Genomic DNA, 21,347 nt, shown 5'->3' on the forward strand with positions numbered 1-21,347 from the left:
TATACAATATGTATAATGTCATTTTAATTATTCGACGCGATAGAATAAATTATTCACGCTATATGCAACTTGTTTCATGTTCGCTACATTTTCTTGTATATATTCGTGTTCATCTAATGATAGATCAACATTATTATTTTCAAGTGGGTTTAATTCGCTCGTTATCTCGTTATCTCGTTATCTCGCTTTAATGTATATTTTAAGGTGTAATTTTAAAGAGAAATTGATTACAAAATTACTATGAAGAATTCTTCTTCTCCTATCGAGGGAGTAATAAAAAATGGAACAAAGTCATTCTTTTCTAAAATCGCATTTTATCGATGTAACATTTTTGAATTAAAATAATTTAAAACTTATAACAGGGATAAAGAGAGATTCTCAAAAGAACAATTAATCACCAAATCCGCTACTTATTCAAGCTTTCACATATTTATTTTTCCTCGCATTGTATCGCGTATGTTATAATGCAGGGACACGAGATCTTGAGAAGAAGATGCACCGACAAAATTGTTCGTCGGTGAATAATAATGATTATTCTACTCGTACCTTTCCCTCCGCGGCTCTTTCTTCGACGTCGTGAAATATCTTTAGAGCGTGGAACACATTTGCGCGAAAAACACACAAGAATGTATTTACCTGTAGATTGAAGAGGCAGGAAGAACGATATCGCGCGCGTTCTCGCATCCATCAGCTTTTCTACGAAAGCTCATAACGCTGGACCATATATACATGCCTAGACACGCATATGCTTTTTACGTCAAAATTTTTGACAATTTTTTCGACCGCTTTTTCCGACTGGACGCGATGCAATTTGACGCCTTTCTGACGTGCAGCTGATTAGTTTATAAACGGCAGAAGCAGGTTCATTTCCTGTGATTTTTAACGACCTTGTTGAAACGTACTCGATATTTAGCAGTATATATTTTTTTACCAAAATTTTAACGAAATATTGTAAAAAATATACAGATGATTTATAGTAATCTGTTAAAAACTACACGGAGAGAATTTTCTCTTAAAATATACCCTGAAAATCATGGTAATCGTGGGATAATATGGTATGGAAAGAATTTTATGAGAATTTCTCTGATTAATATTTACCTCAATAAAAATAATAATATCTATCACAATAAAATATAAAACACGTTTGATTAATTTTACTAAACTGCATGGTAAAATTAATCAAACATGTTTTATATTTTAACGTGTAGATATTGTTGTGATAAATATTAATCAGAGAAATTCTCATCAAATTCTTTCCATACCATATTGTCCCACGATTACCATGATTTTCAGGGTAAATTCTAAGAGAAAATTCTCTCTGTGTATGTATGACAGAAACGTATAAAAAATATTATATTCCTCTGCTTCATTTTAGCATTGAAATGCAAGAGATGTTAATAATTATAATATTATTATTATTAATCGAAGACAAACAATCTATGCATTGTGAAAGTTTCGAGTGCAATTTAAACTCGGCTCGATCATCTTGCGGGCGAAACATAATTCGCATAATTACGTTTTCTTGCAAGATAACTTGATCCTCTCTGCGCGAGGAAAGTGTATGAATTATGGTCCGTCATATTGTATCTCCTCGCGTTATATATTTCGCATTCCCTCCGATATTATATACTTCCTCCTCCCGTTTACTTGTCGAGTGCACACACGCGTTACTCGGAACTACCTGTCATGAAATTTTTATGACACGTGTCGGCGAACGTGTAAGTACTAACGAACGAGGCTGTAGATTCGCCCTTCCGCGAATTTTATTTATCCGCCAAAGTCGCGTCGATCCGCCGTGAAAAATCGAAATTGGTCAATTCGCGGCTAACGCAAATTTTCCGATGAAAAATCCCGGGTACTCTCATCTGTGATTTATCTCGCCGACGAATCCATAAATTTTAATTCCGCGAATTTACATGATAGGGTTAATTTGAATAAATCGTTGCATGATAACGAGGAAGAGCGGCGTCGAGAGATCGCGGAATTATATTTCGCGTTCGGAGAGAGAAAGAGAAAAATCCTCCCTCCCTGCCCTGTCGGGGATATTCGAGATGATCCTTAATTCGCATACGCTTCCTCGCGTCGCGGTTACACGTGGTGAAAAAGTTCGTTCGGGATCGACCCTGTCGAGGTCAATTTCGCGAATCGACTCGGGGAGAGATATAATCGAGAGAGACGTCCCAGCCACCCACTCATCTCCGATCTCTTTTCTGTCGCAGGGAAAATGCACTTGGGCAGGCACGGGAAATCGGCGCGTAACTCTTCAAGATTCATCGCTGAGAACGCTGTCCGATATCGAGAGGAAGGTCCTCTGCAAGGTGGCCGTAGCGAAGCTCCAAGCTCTCAATCTGGGTGTGCACATCAGGCCGCCGAGCGGTGAGTCGTTTTTTTTTTCTCGAATCGAAAATAACTGGAAGCGAAAATTTTGACGTAAAAGTTTCATTTTTTTCCCCGCGAGAGAGGGAGAGCGAAAGAGAATGATCTCTATCTGTTTTACATTTTTATATCTCCGTAACTACTAGAGTTACTTCATAGAGCATGGATTGCTCAGAAAATAATAGCCTACATTTATTTTCTCAGCAGTAACTATTTATTTAAGAGGTTTGAAATTTGCACAATATACATGGATTGTTTTTTATTATATTATTTTTCAACATAATTTTCATCAACTTAATAGCCCTACGCCAGCACGATACAAGTGCATGTTTGCCTTTATTGTATCAGCTCTTGTCTTGTCCATGTCTTCATCGGGTGTGTGAAGTTGGCACCCCTATGTTATGCTATCATTCTGTTAAGAGTTCTGAGTTATTTAGAACCATAGGAAGAGTTCTTGATAATTTTTAGAAATAGTTCCTGTCATTACGATAACGAAAATCAGTTTCAAAAAATAGGGATGCCAACTTTGCATTTTTTTACACATCGAGTTCCAATAGTTTTGAGCAGAGTTTTAAGGTTCTTTTAAATAGTTATTAGTTCCTGATTATTTTTTTAAAGAGTTCTGCAATTTTTAGATAAAAAAACGTGCCTTCAATATCGAAGATATTTTAGAAATATCAAGTTCTGGGGAAAGACGGTAGAGTTCTGAATCGTACTCGATAAGACAAGAAAAAACGTGAAAACCGCATGGCTCTATCTATTATAGTTTCGAAGAGATTGATTTTTTATAATTAATACACTTTTACGAAACATTTAGAAAATCACGAACTCTAACGTTTTTCACGAGAACTTGATATTTTAGAAATATCTTCGATATTGAAGGCACGTTTTTTTATCTAAAAATTGCAGAACTCTTTCAAAAAATAATCAGGAACCTATACCTATTTAAAAGAACCTTAAAACTCTGCTCAAAACTATTAGAACTCGATGTGTAAAAAAATGTGAACTTGGCACCCCTATTTTTTGAGAACTGATTTTCGTTATCGTAATGACCGGAACTATTTCTAAAAATTATCAAGAACTCTTCCTATGGTTCTAAATAACTCAGAACTCTTAACAGAATTATGATAGCATAACAAAGGGGTGCCAACTTCACCCACCCGTCTTCATCGCATCCTCGTCATCTTTAATCTTGTCCAGCAGATATATCTTTAAGTTATATCTTTAAGTGGCTCAAAAAGATGTAAGTTTTTCAAAAATCGGAAAGAGCCAGATCAGGACTATAGGATAAATAGGGTAGAACAGTTTAGCGATTGTTTCCGATCTAACTTTCTGTGCCATTTAAAGATGCACTCCGCGGAACAAAATTTGGAAGATGACGAGAACGTGATTCAAGCAGTAAGGACATGATTATGGGGATAGGACAAGAGTTGGTATAGTAAAGGCATACGTGCACTTGTATCGTGCTGGCGTAAGGCTATAGAAGATAATTAAGATTATGTTAAAAAATAATATATGTAAAGAGGAAACATCGATGTATATTGTGTATAAATTTCAAACCTTGAATAAATATTTTCTGAGAAAAAAATATTACTTTTTGAGCAACCCTAGTATATTATCCAGTAACATCTCCCCCGCGATCTTTCTTCCTGACACGCGAACTCGCGGCTTCACATCCGCGTTCCGATCTCGTTCCGGAGATTTTGAAAGGAATTCCTCTCGGGCACGTGTAACTTTATTCTGGCCGTGTCCGTTGCTCCGCGCTAGATTAGTCCGTGTTTCGAAAGGGGCGAAGAAAAGAGAGGAAGCTATACGCGCTCAACGAAATTCCAACGCGTATTTAAGCGCGCCGGCCCCCGCCGGCTTTTATTTAACAAACATCGATGAGAGTCATGAATTTCTCGGATGCTTTTGTACGCTGTGCAGAATCGAATCCTCGTGTGTGCTTTCAACGCCCCCGTACGTTATGCGAGTTATCCGTTATAAGGTACATTCTTTCCTAGCGAATTCACGTTTTACCAGCGTTATAAAAGTTTTCTCAGTATATTTTTATATTTTTATATTTTTATATACGGAGGATAAATATTTTTCCCGCGGAAAATCCCTGAGGATTATCGATATATAGATTAAACGAATTTTGTTATTGATCGTACAAGTTAAAATGCTTTCTGAAAATAATTACTTTGAGAAAATGTCGATTAATTTGTCATTTTAATCCTGCATGTTTACATGAGTTATTCAATGAGGAATACGAAGAAATGAGGCTTCTTCGAAAAATTTGATTTTCGAGCGACCGACCGTTTTCTACGAGGAATAATAATAGGAGAGAGAGAGAAAATCTCTCGGAATCTCTTGTGTATCTATAAGAGATTACTTCGGTATTCATCGCGAGAGACGTGGCGCCGTTCGGCTGTCTCGTTTGAACTCCAGATGATTGACGTGTTTATGACTACGAGTGTTCGCTCGCCTTCATCCACTCAAATTTCGCGATGTCTCTCTTCTTTCGTCGGTCTTTATTCGCGATAACGCGCGCGAGCGAGAAAATTTGAGTGCCAAAAATTCCGATCGTCGGAGTGATATTACAATAGAATGACTATGAATAATTGCACCGTAATGGAAATAGCGTACTCCTACATTTTCCTAGTAGAAAGTGCAAGAAACCCATCACCGAGTCATCGTCGATCGATATTGGAGTCTCGTTCCAATATCTTCATTTTTCGCATTCCAAGTTTAATATTATTTGTTAGCGGAAATTTTTTGTATAAAGAATAATATAATAATAAATTATATATATATATTTATACAAGCATACAATAAATATAATTTATGCGGATTCATTATCTATATATAAAATTAAATTTGACAATTTTCAAACTTTAAACTTTTTGTTTGAAAAGTGTACGAATTCTTGAAATCATAAATTATATTATCAAGCCCAAGCATGACAAAGTTAAATTTTAAAACGCGCCATTCCGGGGGCATACAAAGGCGCAATGAAAAGGGAAGTCATGTAAAATGTACTTGTGCAGTGCATGGATTTATAGTCGGAATAAAGCAGAAGCGTAATCCATCACATGATGAAAGATATTATTACCGAGAACAAGAAGCAAAAAATTCGTAAATAAAACGCATTGTCAGCTCCAACTAACTTTTGCGAGAGATTCCGTTCGATTCTCTCTCCCATTTAATTACGCGAACGTTGTATTATTTCCGGCACGTATACGAGATTGTATATAAAAATAGAAATACATCACATCTTATCTGAAAAAATCTCTTCTCACGTTTCCCCTCTCTCTCTAATCTAGGAAAATATTGATTAAATTATACTAACAATTATTTTGAAATAAAGCTTTGTAAACGCGAATTATTCCGGCACGACAGAAGCAGATACTGTCCCGATTTTACGAGTGGATTGCGGATAATGTATCGCATTAAGCGAGTATCTCGGAATACATTTGTCAGCTCGTTCTCTTCGTCTCTTTTCAGAAACTCTCGGCAGCGGGTCGGCGACCACGAAGCCAAAGAGACGGGCGTATCTGCTGAAGAGGAAGGCACTCACGACGGGCTTCTTCGACAATAAAGGAAAGGACGAGAAAGAAAAGGGTGAGTACAAAGCGCAATACCGGGTTAATCGCGTCATATACTTTCGCTACGATGGGAAGCAACAATATCGCACAATATCTCGAGAAATAATCAGTCTATTTATAATTTATACCATCGCGGGGCCGCTTTCTCTATTCTCTTCTTCAATTAAAACTCCCTCTTCTCTCGTCGCGAATAAATAAAACGTGCACCCCATTCGATATCGATATTACACTTTACTTATACGAGATGACACAAGGAATCGCGGTCGTCAGGTCAAGCGAGAGAGAAACGCGAGGGTTCAACGAAATGTTATAACGTCCGGTCGACGAGCTTCGCTAATTACGTCGATGGGATTCTTTTAATCATTACGACAAATGAAACTTGGGGTAACAAGGCAGCTAGTAAAATTGGAATGGTTTTATTTTTATGTGACTCTTGTAAAAATATAAAACGTCGGATTCAACTCGTAAAGATCTTCAATTAAATAATTGTACACGCACAGTGACTTCTTCCTCTTCTATATAAAATGTGATTTTATTTTTGCTTCCTCATAGAGATAGAGGAAGCTTTGATTTCTATGCCAATGTATTTAGAATGTTCCAAAACATCGAAAAATCACATTTTTACAAAATGTCTGTATGTATGTATGTATCCATCTACGGATTTTTCAAACGTCCATAACTCAAGAACTGCTTGAGCTACAGCGCTTTAATTTTGCACACAAGTAAAGTAGTACAACACTTTTATTTACTGTAATTTTTAGAAAAATTCATAAAGTGCTTTAGATTTTAATCCAATTTTAATTTTTTTTAAAAATGGCGTGATTTCTCTAACTTCCGTAAATTTTGAGATATCGGGTTAAATTTTTTTATACAAATAGATTATCATTAAAGGTTGGTTGGTATTGAATTTGGCTTGAATCGGCTAAGTGGTTCTTTTTTTATAAAATTTTGAATTTTTTAAAAAAAGGGCGTGATTGCTCTAATTTCCGTAAATTTTGAGATATCGGTTTAAATTTTTTTACATGAATAGATCATCATTAAAGGTTGGTTGGTATTGAATTTGACGAAAATCGGTAAAGGGATTTATTTTTTATGAAATTTAAAATTTTTCAGAAAATCAAAATTTTACGAAAGAAACATACGAAAGGAACATACAAAAGGAAGTACATACATACATACATACATACATACATACACACATATATATACGTGACAAAAAATATTATTTTATATGAAACAAGTGTGCAAATTGGAAACTTGCACATTGCTTCCTCACCATTCTATTTCGCTCATTAAGCTTCCTCTATGAGGAAGCCAAAATTGAAAAACTAGCTTGCTCATAGAGAAAGATTAATGAGCGAAATAGAATGGTGAGGAAGCCATGCGCAAGTTTCCAATTTGCACATTTGTTTTTCTTTGTTATATTTGAAAAGTATACTTTCTATCACATTTATGTTATGGCAAGAATAGGTTCTTTTTGTATATGCGAGTTATTGAAATGGATAATAAATTATTACCAAGCCCATGATTTTAAAACAAAATTAAATTTTAAAGTTTTATACAGACTTTCGAATTTATATTCTTGATGTCTCGACGAATGATATTCTTTCACGATCTTCAATTTCCGGAAATATGAAATGTCAAAACGAAAATCATCGAGATTGTCATTGGAGGAGCAGCGAATCGCAAATTGATTCGATCGATAATTAAGTACGAAGTGCGTAGAAATTGAATTGCGTAGAAATCCGGGTATTTAACAGTAGTATAATTTACGGCGCAATTATTTGTTTGGAGAATAACTAGTTCAGTTATTTTCAGACAGACGCAATTCAGGCACTTGCCGAAGTTTCTCTCTTCGGGGAAGTGATTCTCTATCACTTGATACGTTTATTACGACATTCTTACGCATTTGTATGCGAAATATAGATTTTAATCTACCGCCATCTACGAAGATCAATATTGTTCTTGGGACAAATTTCCGATCTATTTTAACCGATCCGCACGTCTCTCCTTAGTCTCGCCGTTTCAAATTCCATGCTTGGACTCGCAAGAGGTGCTTTACATCAAAGATATTCGCACTAAACGCTATCTTAGCCAAATGAATAAAAGTTCACTTTTAATGAAATTATTATATGATAAATAAACGCGAAGATTAAGAAAATAATTAACTCTCATACTATATATTGGGAAAATAACACTGTAAAAGTATGAAAAAATTTTTCATCGCACAGGGAAGATATTTCCGCGGAATAGACACACGCAATTTCCGGGTTACTGCGACCTCTCTATACGCAGAAATGCAGATGAAACCTTTCCGCGAATCGTGCCGGAGATAATTGTTCCTCGTCGAGCATCCTTGTATATACAGGGTGTCCCAGAATGATGGGGACTAAATTCGTGTGCAGATTCCTGGGATCATTTGGAGACGATTTTTCCTCAGCAAAAATGTCGAGACACCAATAATTTTCGAGTTATAAGCGATTGAAAATAAAGGGTTTTTCGCAAACTAAGCCTTGTGGAAATAAAATAATAATAAATTCACATTCTTCAGTTAATTTTAGGTAGAGTTTACTTTAATAGAATTTAAATTTAAGGCTTAGTTACAAAGATACATGATGGCAAAAATTGGAAACATGCAAAAAATAATGACCTCCCTCGACATTTTCGCCGAGGAAAAATCGTCTCCAAATGATCCCAGGAATCTGCACACGAATTTAGTCCCCATCATTCTGGGACATCCTGTATAGGCGGAATCGCTATGCGAGCAAACTGCAATTTTCTGAGGCGAACGTTATTCGAAGAATAATATCGCTTATTTCGAAAATTTCTAATTATGCATCATGCCGACGATTATTATCATTGCGGCATTGTTTATGCCGTACTTTCATGCTTGTTCGTGACATTTTCAAATAAGGATCCGATACGGGCGGCAAATCCACTCAGATAAATGCATTCGATGGCGGAAATGGGAACTCTCATGTAAAGTTTCTGCGTATCTCTCTCTCCGGATACATTATGCACTACTAGCATATCATTGCGAATGCAAATGTACAGTAGTACTCTTACTTACAGTCAAGAAAACTCCACTCGGTATATAAATCACGTAAATCATCATTGTCGATGTCGCATTTAAAAAATGATAAGAAAAAAAATAATATAGAAAGTTATACATAAATAACTTAATTTCCAACGAGTTGGGACAAAAATTGATTTGAAAAATGATTTATTTATACAATTCCATTATGATATTATTAAAGATTTATTTCTCTTTTTCTCTCGTACAGTTAAAAAAATAAAAGTCGATTTGAAAAATGACTTATTTATACAATTCCATTGTTACGGTATTATTAAAGATTTATTTCTCTTTTTCTCATATCGGTTAGCTTTTGATATCAAAGTAGCTGATTGATTAAAGAATGATAAAAATAAAAATAAAAAAATATATAGAAAGTCACACATACACAGTTGAAAAATTTGTGTTAAATTTAACAAATATCACATGTCCCAAACGGTCCACAGAAATTTTTGTGTTAATTTAACATAATACGGATATGTTAAATGATGACACGAATACTGTGTTAATATTTTAACATAAAATAAATGCAAACTTCAAGTAAACTTAAAATAAATTTTGTGTTAAATTAACATAGTTTTCATGTAAAAATTAACTAAAAACATTGTTAATTTTACATTTTATCATTCCCACTTATATTATAAAGTAAAATTAACATTTTTTTCCTGTAAATTTTAACAGATAAATCTTGTCACTAATAATATCGAACATATTTATTGTGTAAAATTAAAAGTAAATACACATTGTGTTATTTTTACACTTTTCTTCAGTTATTTTAATAATTTAACATTTGAGTTCAATTAACACAACAGCAATATGTTAATTTAACACATGAATGTGTTAAATATTTAACACAAAAATTTTAACGGGGACCGTTTTTAACAAGAAAACACAAATTTTCCAACTGTGTAAATAACTTAATTTCCAACAAGTCGGGATAAAAATCGATTTGAAAAATGACTTATTTATGCAATTTCATTATTATATTTATTAAAGATTTATTTCTCTCTCTTTCTCTCTCTCGTATCGATTAGCTTGATATCAAAGTAGCTGACCGCGAGATGAAATTTCGCTGCAGAAAATGCATCTATTACTTAGAGGCGGGCGCGGAGCAACATCGGTCGGCCAGGCTGGTATGAGACACAATTTCGCCGGCTAAAATTAGCCACGGGGTGCTCGGTGGCGGTACATATTTCCGCATATATCAGGTTTATTTGCGGTCCGCGGGCACTCTGAGTACGCCTATGCGTAGGGACAGACGTCAATCGGGAATCTTCCCGCGAGGTCGCTCACTCCCTTTAATGCACCACCAGCTTTAATGTTTCCCCTCCAGGAGCTGCGATGTCAATTGCATTCCAAACTTGTATCGCTTCGTATATAAAAATGGGACAGATATGCGAGTGTTTTTGTCCCTGGTGTAAATATTTTTTCACAAAAACAATTAAGATATTAGTGCACATACAGAGAGAGGGAGAAAGAAAATATTATCTTTTTTGTCACAAAAAACTAATATAGTTAACGTGAAAAAAGAAATGAGTATGAGATAAAGGAAATTAAGAAAAGAAAAAAGAACGAAAAACAACGTGATAAGGAATGTTCAATTTGCATAAAACAAAATAAAATTATATATGAAGAGAAAATTCATTAATATAATATATTGCGTGTTAAAAATTATGGAAGCTTTCAGATGCCGACAGATTAACGAGCAAATTATTCGAAGGGGCGTTAAACACAATCGTTATATCGTTCAAATGAGGCCTTCTTTAACGTAGAACGACACGTGACTCCGATGCTATAAATTTCATTTTCAAAGTACATTGGCGATCAAAATATACGCGCGGGCACAAACAAAGTTGCATCCACGTATAAATATACCTATCAGGAAATGTCAATTACTTAAACGTGTGCGTGCAACAAGATACACCGCGGGGATATTTATACACGCAATGCGTCCGTATGCTCGCACTCCGCGCGTCTAAATAAATACGTATACACCGCCATCGTACGGGGGTGGCAAAGTGTTTGACGATCGATGCCGATCGTTTCTCGACGCTTCCAAGAAGAGGCTCGTTCTCTTCGCACATTGTAGTGCGTAAAGTGGTTCGCGTTCCACGCTCGTTTCGAAGAGAGAAAGAGATGGCCGAGATGGCCCAGATCGTGGTCTATAATCGGACCGGTATATAGGGACACGGTTTGTTGCCTTTCGGTTTTCAGCTCGCTCTTTGGAAAAGTGGTCGAAACTTTCGTCTATCGTCATCGGCTTAGGTCGCTTCACGGCAGTACTTTGCCTTCGCAAGCTGCGACAAATTGCGTCGCCAAAAAAAAAAAAAAGATATCTTGCACTAATCTTTCGCATACGCATAACTCGAATGAGGACGAAAAGTGGCTTCCGCAAAGTTATTATTCGCGAAAAAAAATTTAGTATTGTAGCAAAATACAAAGATAAAAATATAACGAAATATACGCGCGAAGCCGGTACTATAAAAAAAAAAAAAAAATTGGATTCCGCACAAGTGAAGATTCAAAATATCACGAGGGACGATTGCAGGAAGCTGTCAAAATGATTCCAAGCCTTGGAAAGATACAATATATTGGGAAGCACTTCACGTAATCGAGTCGTGCTTCATCGAACCAAAGTAATAGTTTCGTTGACAAAAAGGCCTTTATGTGAGCGTGAATCGAAGGGAATCGTGCGTATAATATTCTCTTCGCGGTCTTCCATGTTATAGGTATAGGTAATCGAAGATGGCGTCGACGTAGCGGCAAATGTGCTTCGAATTATTGGCTTTCATATCGCGAGGCGGACGTGGGCAGACTATGAGAAGCCTCGCGTCTGTCTTTAGGGATTGCAATTTTGCGGGATACGTTTTTGGCCGCGTTCTGAAAGGATGCGCAATATAGCTCCGGTGGGTGAGACACGCGTTGATGTTAATTAGTGTCATCACGTTAAACACGTCATTCCTACGGAAGATATCTGCCTTCTCGTGCGTCGAGAGTCGAGTCGCTAAAATATCTCAAGTCGCGTTAAATTAGCGCTATTAAAGTCTGCATAATTACAAGTCTGGCAATACATGTATAATCGCGTTAAAAACTCAATTGAAATTATTAAGAAAATACAATTAATACGTAATTTTCTGCGAAAACAGAATCCTTTTGTGCGGTCGGAGAATGTTGAAATTAAAATTTATTTTAAAATGATTATATACACTTTCTGGAACACTGTCTTGGAGTTTCGTTCTTTTAGTATAATGAAAAGTTAGTCTTGCAGAGTATAATGGTATAATGAAAAGTTACTCTTGCTTAATCTTGTTTAAAGGTACTTTCTGTTGTAATTATTAATCAGCCCTTTCGCCATTTCATTAAACAATTCGCGTTACAGAAACGCGTTGATTGATCGATGTATGTATATTGCGTCAACGTTGGTACGGCAAATCGTGTCATCAAATTATTTGATGGATACCGTTTTCATTAATGAGCTTAATTAACGGGTGAAGTTTATTTACGTACGAAATACGTACGCACACACGCAAATTCATTTCGTGTCCACAAAGCGCAGCTGACGGCTCGTAGATCAGATCGATGTTGATTTCGCGATGCTCGTTTGCTAGCCAAACGATCAAGGAGATTATGAGAGAGTTACTCGGAAAAGAAAGATTTACTGACGAAATATCGTGCGTATATGGTTTTACAACTAATAATCAGTCAATTTAGTAACATTAATTATACATATATCTTACGTGTGCTATCAAAATATACCAGGTGTTCCATTTTAAAGGACCCACTCAAATATCTCATTGTCAGAAACACTGCGTTAAATCGAAAAATGTTTCCTACAAAAGTTGTAGGGTTTCGAGGGGGACATAACATAGTAATATTCATTTGACCTTGGGCGGCATCTCCAAGGTCAAGTGAAAGTGAGAATTTGAAGGTGAGAAGGTGAATTTTGAAGAAAATAAAAAAATGCTTTAGATAAAAGTTGTTCAAATTAATTAGTAGAAAAAGATGTTATAATAAAAAATATGGGTTTCCATTTAAAATATTTATTCTCACTTTCACTTGACCTTGGAGACGCCGCCCAAGGTCATATGAATATTACTATGTTATGTCCCCCTCGAAACCCTACAACTTTTGTAGGAAACATTTTTTGATTTAACGCAGTGTTTCTGAGATATTTGAGTGGGTCCTTTAAAATGGGACACCCGGTATGTATGAATATTTAAATAAAATAAGAAATATATATAATGTCTATATAATATTGTAGTTAACATTAATAAAAATGCAAATTTGGATCATATTTATACTATAATTACAACTGAAATTTCTAGTCAAAGAAAGTGTTGTATTACTTAAAAAAAATATTACACCTCGAAGAAAGAAAATCTTTATATTCAAACTCCAGTAAAAGTGCGCATTAAATTATATCAAATGAAACCAAATAATACCCCGCATATTAAATTTAAGATGATATACGTGTTATATAATAATAATTGTAATTTAAAAATCTTAAAAAATTAATGTACAACATTATTTAACGCAAGTCTCACGTGCGATTGCTGGAATGGAGTTTTTGAAAAGGTTACATATGTGTAACCTTTTCAAAAACCTCTGAAATTTTTATCTCCTCTCTTGCTCGCAGATGTAGCTGGTGGTCTGGTGTTCGGTATACCATTGTCGCAGTGCGTGGAAAATGATAGGATCGCTAGAATCGCCGCTGGAGAGGTCGCCGATGTGGGTTGCCTGAGCAGGAGCAGCAGACACGGTAGCCGGACCAGTTTCTCCAGCCTTATAGAAACACCTACGACCGTGGCGGCGAAAACAGAAGAGGTAAGAGATTCAGAGACCGATAATAATCGATAATAAAATGCATGAATGAATGAAATGTACTTGGTTCGATTGATATCTCACATATACACTGAGAGAATTTTCTCTTAGAATTTACCCTGAAAATCATAGTATGAAAGAATTTTATGAGAATTTCTTTGATTAATATTTATCACAATAATAAATAATAATATCTGTCACAATAAAATATAAAACATGTTTAAATTAATTAAACATGTTTTATATTTTATTGTAATATTGTCCCACCATTACCATGATTTTCAGGGTAAATTCTAAGAGAAAATTTTCTCTGTGTACTTTGTGAAGCGTACATTTCTCTTCCTTCAGATTTATATGCGTTGTGTGTGTCTTTCATTCTTTTGAATCTATTTTATTCTCTGAGCAAGTTATTTATGAATCTTGGTTAAAAAAAATTTACATTTTTGAAAGAGATATTTTTTAACTGTTTTATGAAAATTGCGATAAAGGAGAGATATTGGAAAAGATATAGATGCGAGCGTCCGTATTTGCATATCGACTTCCATCTTGCGTCGAACAAGACGTTGACCTGTATTACTTAGAAAAGTTTCTTTCGAGTGGTAAAGCTTGGCAGCTGATCGACCGACCATTAAAGATGCGCCCGCAAGCGACGGGCAAATATAGAAACTTAAAACGGCACTCGTACTCTATACACGACAAAGTACGGAATTTATGTAATTCTTCTAGCCCGTGTAATAAACAAGGTAAGTTAGAAGGCGACTCTCGCGAAGCGAACGGAAAACGTATGTCTTTACATTATGCATCTCTTTAGAAAAATTCGAGACAATTCTCGATCTCTTATATATACATATATACGCAGTAACGTAAAGACTAGCGTGAGAATAAAAACCGACTTGAACAACGCCCAAAACTCTGTCGGGCATGTCGAAATATCGAGCACGTCTCTTTCTCTCTCTCTCCTCGTCGACGTCATATAGCTTAACGACATCATCCCCTATTGCGTCATCGTGCTTGTCGGGGGCAGGCGGTTTATCGATGACCACTTGCGACGCGGCTTTGCCAGACGTCGAGTTTGCAAGTGGTTATTTTTCGACGGATACGTCTGACCGATGGCCACGAGTACGCCATTTATCTCCATCTTCCGTCTTAAGACGGTCAGGGTTGCGATATAGGGGGGAGGAGAAGGGGCCTGATGCGAGGAATTAATATCACAAAACGCGACATACTCTCTTGTCACGTGGAACCTAAAATTTCCTCCCCTCTTAAGCTCTCGTGATAATCGTGTAGAAATATAGTGCATGTATATTTATAATGTTATATTTAGTTTTTGCTTCTTTTGGATTTGGTTCTCAAATTACTGGGAGCAATGAGAAAGATCGATCTTAATATTTTATATATAGTTTCTGCGGTTTTCTTTGAAAACTTTTCTTTGAAAACTTGACTCGGGATCGATCGTTCTTCTGAACTTTGAACAACGATAAATGATTAGGGAATTTAATCTCAAACTTCTATTATAATAGGATAGAAATTGTCTGAGAGAAAAAGAGATTTTCGTTTCTCCGTCATCCCAGCGTCATGTGGCTTCGTAGAATTCTTTAACGTCCGGCGGAGGCGGATTCTTATATAAATTTCTGCTCACAGGGGAAAAGTTTATATACTCTAAGTGCAGCAAAGCGAGGAGTATACCTTTGCTATTTGTTTTTATTCTTATTATGAAAGATGTCTAGCGTATAGGAAGGAATAGTACGTCGCCGCGTTTCCATCTTGCAAAAATTATCTCTTCTCTTTCGAATGTGACAGATCTTTGACATTCCAATCGGAAGTGAGTATTTTAGTTTCAGAAGCGCCGTCATCTAAGTAGAAAACAATTTTTCTTTACTCAAGAACGGATGTTCATCGTTATTTTGAGAAGGCCGATTGGTGGCGTTTCTTGATCTACAAAATGCGATATTATTCTCGATATCTTACGACGTCTGGTTTCGACAACAGAATTATAGCCCGACCGTAACCTACGATAACTCGCACTATTATATAATAAAATAACAGTCTCACGATGTCTCTCTGGATAGCTATTTTCTTCTCTCTTCGCGGTATTTATAATCCTCTGATTAAATTGTAAACTTTTGAGAGTATGAATCGCGCAGCGAAAAATTTCTATTTCTTTTCATGTGGAAACCGAAACGTAAATACCGGTATTGTCAATATTATGCGATATATATGTATATATACACACAAAAGAGATGTCGTGCGATATCTTTTAATTAAAACTTTTTATTACAATTGTAACCATCTTGGTAACTATCTTGGCTAAGTTTATTCTTATTATTGAGCCCCTTTGCAAGAAGCACCGCGGGCGATGCAGGAGCAATAAATATCTAGGATAGTAGTTAAGCGACTACGAACTTCCGTTTCCACTCGCATAATAGCTTCATCAGTTTCGAGAATTTGCAGTCTCATATAGAATTTCCTAATTAATTTTCGCAATATGCGATACGCAAACTTTCACCTTGTTATTCACGATACGGTACGAATAGAAATAATATTCCAAGAATTATGGTAATTCGAATTTATAACATTTCCGTAATTAAGTCTTATTCAATCGAATAAAGACGATTTTTATTTCAGCAAAAATATGAAGGCATCGATAATTTTCGAATTACAAGAAATTAAAAAGAAGGAATTTTTGCAAACTATATATTATGAATTTAAAATTATAATACATTCTGTTAATCAGGTGTAGTTTATTTTAATAAAATTTTTATTTGAGGCTTATATAATTAGTTGCAATTATAATTAGTTACAAAAATATATGATTAGAAAAATTGGCAATTTGCAAAAAAATGATGACATTTCTATGAAATTATATTTTCGTTAAGGAAAAATCGACTCTAAATTTTCCGAAAATTTTAAGACATCCTGTATATACATATATGTACACAAGCCCTGAAGAACTTACGATCAAATTCGCAATCTCACTTTTCTTTTTCCATTATAAAGGCAAATAGTTTTCGCGTCTCGCTTATAAGTGTCTCCTTCGAAAACAAAGATTACGAATGATTTCCCAAATGTCCGGACATAAATTTTATCCAACCACCGAAAAAACCGAATTTTGACATTTTTTTAAACCTCATGACATATAAACTTTGTTCGTATAAATTTCCCGAATATAAACCGATAGAGCCGACTTTCCTTGTCCCTTTTTTTTCCTCCTTCGTCTCCGCCTTGAGATGAATCGAACGGAGAGATGAGTAAATTGGTAGGGGAGGGAAGAAAGATTGCGACAGCAAGACAAATATTGCACCCACGAATACGATCGTAATTCCACGCCATGAATTTGAATCGGGATTCTGGAAGAGCTGTATTCGACGCACCGACGCACTTCCGCAATCGCTCTCTTCTACGGCAACCGACATTGACGAATTCATTATTCCGAACGATCGGCGGAAATTGATTCGTCCCACTTACGTTTCCTGATTGTCTCTACACCACTCTATCACAGAATTAACGTATTTTCTCTTAAACGTGGCTCCTACACATGTAATTAATTTCGAGAAAATTTGTTTGCGGCAAGTTGTATGTATATGAGAATACTTTACGAGAGGAGTCGTTACACACGATTGAAAATCTGGAGATTTTCCTTGAACGAATATATATAATATGCTTGAAGAAAATATTTTAAGATATGATAAAATTTTGCCTCTTCAATTTATTTCGAGCGAAATTTATACACCTGTGGGTGTTTGTTTGATTCAAGGCTTAATCCTGATACTCGATATTCAGAATTAATCACAATTATTAAATTATCTGTGAATGAAAGATCATAATACTGATGGAATGCTTCGAATATATGTAGATAGGTATATACGCCTACACGTACAGGAGAAATAGATAGTTTTATTAGTACAAATTTATCAATGTGATGGATAAATTAAAAAATTATGATACAGTGTCAATTAAAATAAGAAATAGTACAAAAGTGAAAGTAAACAGAGAAAAGTTATAAACTGTTATTAGAGACATAAGGAGGAGGAAGATAGAGCAACGAGGGAAAAATAGAAACTAAATATTAGGTCAAATCGATCGAGATAATTGATACCGATAATAAAGCACCGACGTAACCAGAAATTGATGTGTCGCTTGCACTTGAAATTTTTACAACCGGAGGCTAAATCAGCTGTTCGCGAGACCCGAAATATCTATGCTTCATCGGCAGAAATAGCATCGATATATTTTATAATATCTCCAACCGCCCTCGCGCGCATGTTTCGCGGTTTACTTCCGGCTATTCTCGATCAATGATATTAAATGATTAACGCACTGGAGAAAGAGAGAAAAAGAGATCAGAGAACTTTTTTGAGTGACACCAAAAATTTTGACAGCCAGTTTTCATTGCACGAGAAATTCCGTCGCATGTAATTTATGATACGGTATTAAATAATAGTATATTAATTGTCTGGTCATTCTTGTAAAATCTGAGAAAGCTGACTTTCATGAAAAATGTGTCACGATAAATTTAATCTTTATCGGAAGTAAGTTAAAAACAATTTTGTTTCGTTTCCTTCTTATAGACCCGTTTCTACCAACGTCGGTTAACTTAAACCTCCGGTTAAATTCTTTATCTCTTTTTAAGGACATATCTGAAAAGAGACAAAGATATAGTTTAAGGCTCCTGGGAGCTCACCGCGGCCATATTGGATTGTGACGACGAGAAAGCACATGCTAAAAATTCTTAGATGCCATTTTTTAATGAAAAGATATTTCGATTAAACAGCACTTCAGATGGCTTTAGCACACTCTTAAAAAACCCCGAAAACTATCCTTTTCCCTTTATAATCAATCAACATCTGTAAAATGATCGAGATATTAGACTTTGACATGCGGAATGACTGCGCATGTGCAAAGACCAGACGGACTGGGCTTCATAATATTACATTTTACAGCTGTTGATTGATTATAAAGGGGAAAGGATAGTTTTCGGGGTTTTTTAAGAGTGTGCTAAAGCCATCTGAAGTGCTGTTTCATCGAAATATTTTTTCATTTCGAAATGGCATCTAAGAAATTTTTGCGTGTGTTTTCTCGCCTCTGACGTCACGATTTCGACATGGTCGGCAAGGAGCCAGGAGCCTTAACCGGAGGTTTAAGTTAACCGACGTTGGTAGAAACGGGCCATAGTCGGAAGAAATAGAGCAAACTTGGCGAAAATCGTGTTTTATAAAATCAGAAAGATATCATCGGAGATCTCTTAATCTCGGTCTATCTCTACTTATCGTTCCTCTTGGCATCTTTGCGAGACCACGCCTAACCTGATTGATCAATCGATATACGTACAAGGGTGAGGAGAGGACGACGTAGAATTCTCGTGCCGACGTCACGTGCGTCTCTCTCGCGTCCGAGGTGACATCATGGATTCGGAGACGTGAATAGAACGAGAACGGGATCGCTAATTTTAACCGCGGATTAATTAGGAACCCTCAATTTCGCGAGGGACTTTATTTTAGCGTTCTCGACACACGAAGAAAACGATTTCGCACGCTTGAATACTCCATTATGGTGCACACTTTGACACCAGCGAGTTGATCTTCTGTAGAAAGTTTTAGAAAAATTAATCGTGTACAGAATGATATCGTTTGTACAGATGTATCCGTGAAGTTAAACATCTGATTTTATTCATAGATCGTTTATATCGATGTTTTGAATTTTATTTTCGCGCATTCTAGCTTAAAAACGAACGAATACAGGCCATCGAACATTAAAAGTGTGCCACAATTTCCGTTATCGATTATATATATTTTACATAAAAAGAGTCAGCATTATATATATCTCGGAATGCCACAGAAATTCAAATTCAGATATAAAAAGGTAAGAGCCAGATATTAGATGCAACAAAATTATTTTTAAATTCTTCTATACTTATTTTGTCATCAGACAATATCAACGCAAGCTATATCGGACAAAATAAGTATAGAGGAATTTAAAATAATTTTGTAGCACTTAATATCTGTGCCTTAATATTTATACTTGAATTTGTATTTATACACTGAGAGAATTTTCTCTTAGAATTTACATTAATTTTACTAAACTACATAGTAAAATTAATCAAACATATTTTATATTTTATTGCAATAGATATTATTATTTTTATTGTAATAAATATTAATCAGAGAAATTATCATAAAATTCTTTCCATACCATATTGTCCAACGATTACCATGATTTTCAGGGCAAATTCTAAGAGAAAATTCTCTCTGTGTACATTAGAGCCTTTTCGATTTATTAATTTTTTTCACAGAAATTGTCACCTCGTCTCTTATGAATTTTTATGTACACTTACCTTCTGTTATGCAAATGATATTTTCCTCTCTTGACCTAGGGAGGCTCCTGCGAGTCTCTGTCGTCGAAAGGCGGTGCTCTCACAGGAAGCGATTCCGGAGTGCTCGAGCTGAGCGACAGTGGTGGAGGAAGCCCCGGTGAATGGGACGCGGTATCAGGCATCGTAAGGCAATGCATTAGGCATCTCGAGGCCACTGGTCTTCGAACACTAGGCGTGTTCCGCGTGTCACCTTCGAAGAAGAGGGTGAGGCAGGTATGACGTTTTCTTTCAATAATCGATGAGAATACTTCGACGTTAACTTTGACGTCACACAGAAGTTTTCGGAGATAAACTTTCTCGATGTAAAAGATACTTATTGCGAGACGATTCACGTTTACTCTCTCCTATGTTATTATAACTGTCTCATTTTCTTCCAATTATTCTGCAAGCAATATTTTCTTGTTAGTTTTATTTTAAAAAAATATATACAAATTTAAACGAAAATCATATACTTTTTTATTAAAAAGTAAAAAGTAGAAAAAAAATTAATTAATGATAATTTTTAGTTACTGTTTTTCGGGTTAATGTGAGCTTAAATTGACAACCTATTTTTGAAAGATATATCCTCTTTATATATTCTTATTCAGATATATCCTACGGATTAATTTGTGCGCGTTATCGGATTCTGTCTTACAATTAGTCTTCGTAATGTTGTCTCCATTACTGCGTATTCCAATCATCGATAAGTTAAACATTTATCTAGCGGAAAATCGATTACTTTGAGAATACAAATTAGTCACTTAATTTTATTTAAAGCGACTCAAATGACATAATTAGATCTTCTCTTCTCTCTCTTCGGAATGGAAGAGACATTATTTATACATCTTAAGCGTGACGTAATTAATTAATTCCAGTTAAGAGAAGACTTTGATTGCGGTCGGGAGACCAAGATAGGCGCCGACCAGTGTCCCCACGACGTAGCCACCCTCCTGAAGGAATATTTCCGCGATCTGCCAGATCCTCTGCTTTGCAGGGATCTGTATCAAGCCTTCGTGCATACGCAAAGTAAGCAAGCTTCTGATCCGACATGTTCGCAAATATTATCTCCCATTTTTTTCATCTCACCTCGTGATCCACAACATGCTCGATTTGCATTGCCGATTTTCGAAAATTTATTTGC

At 35.7% G+C, this 21,347-nt stretch overlaps 1 protein-coding gene across 1 annotated transcript in view; it reads left to right on the forward strand.

The window, feature by feature from the left end:
- Positions 1–21,347, forward strand: part of Rhogap102a (Rho GTPase activating protein at 102A) — a 34,763-nt gene that overhangs the window by 5,742 nt on the left and 7,674 nt on the right. The window contains exons 2-6 of the mRNA XM_083046731.1: positions 2,220–2,376; positions 5,863–5,979; positions 13,673–13,860; positions 20,228–20,440; positions 21,082–21,232. Of these exons, the coding sequence (XP_082902857.1) occupies positions 2,220–2,376; positions 5,863–5,979; positions 13,673–13,860; positions 20,228–20,440; positions 21,082–21,232 (826 nt within the window). The remainder of the gene's footprint in view (positions 1–2,219; positions 2,377–5,862; positions 5,980–13,672; positions 13,861–20,227; positions 20,441–21,081; positions 21,233–21,347) is intronic.

This window comes from Prenolepis imparis, unplaced genomic scaffold, assembly GCF_030444845.1.
Source record: "Prenolepis imparis isolate NDT839.2.m4 unplaced genomic scaffold, iyPreImpa1.0 SCAF_1, whole genome shotgun sequence".
Taxonomy (NCBI): Eukaryota; Metazoa; Arthropoda; class Insecta; order Hymenoptera; family Formicidae; genus Prenolepis; species Prenolepis imparis.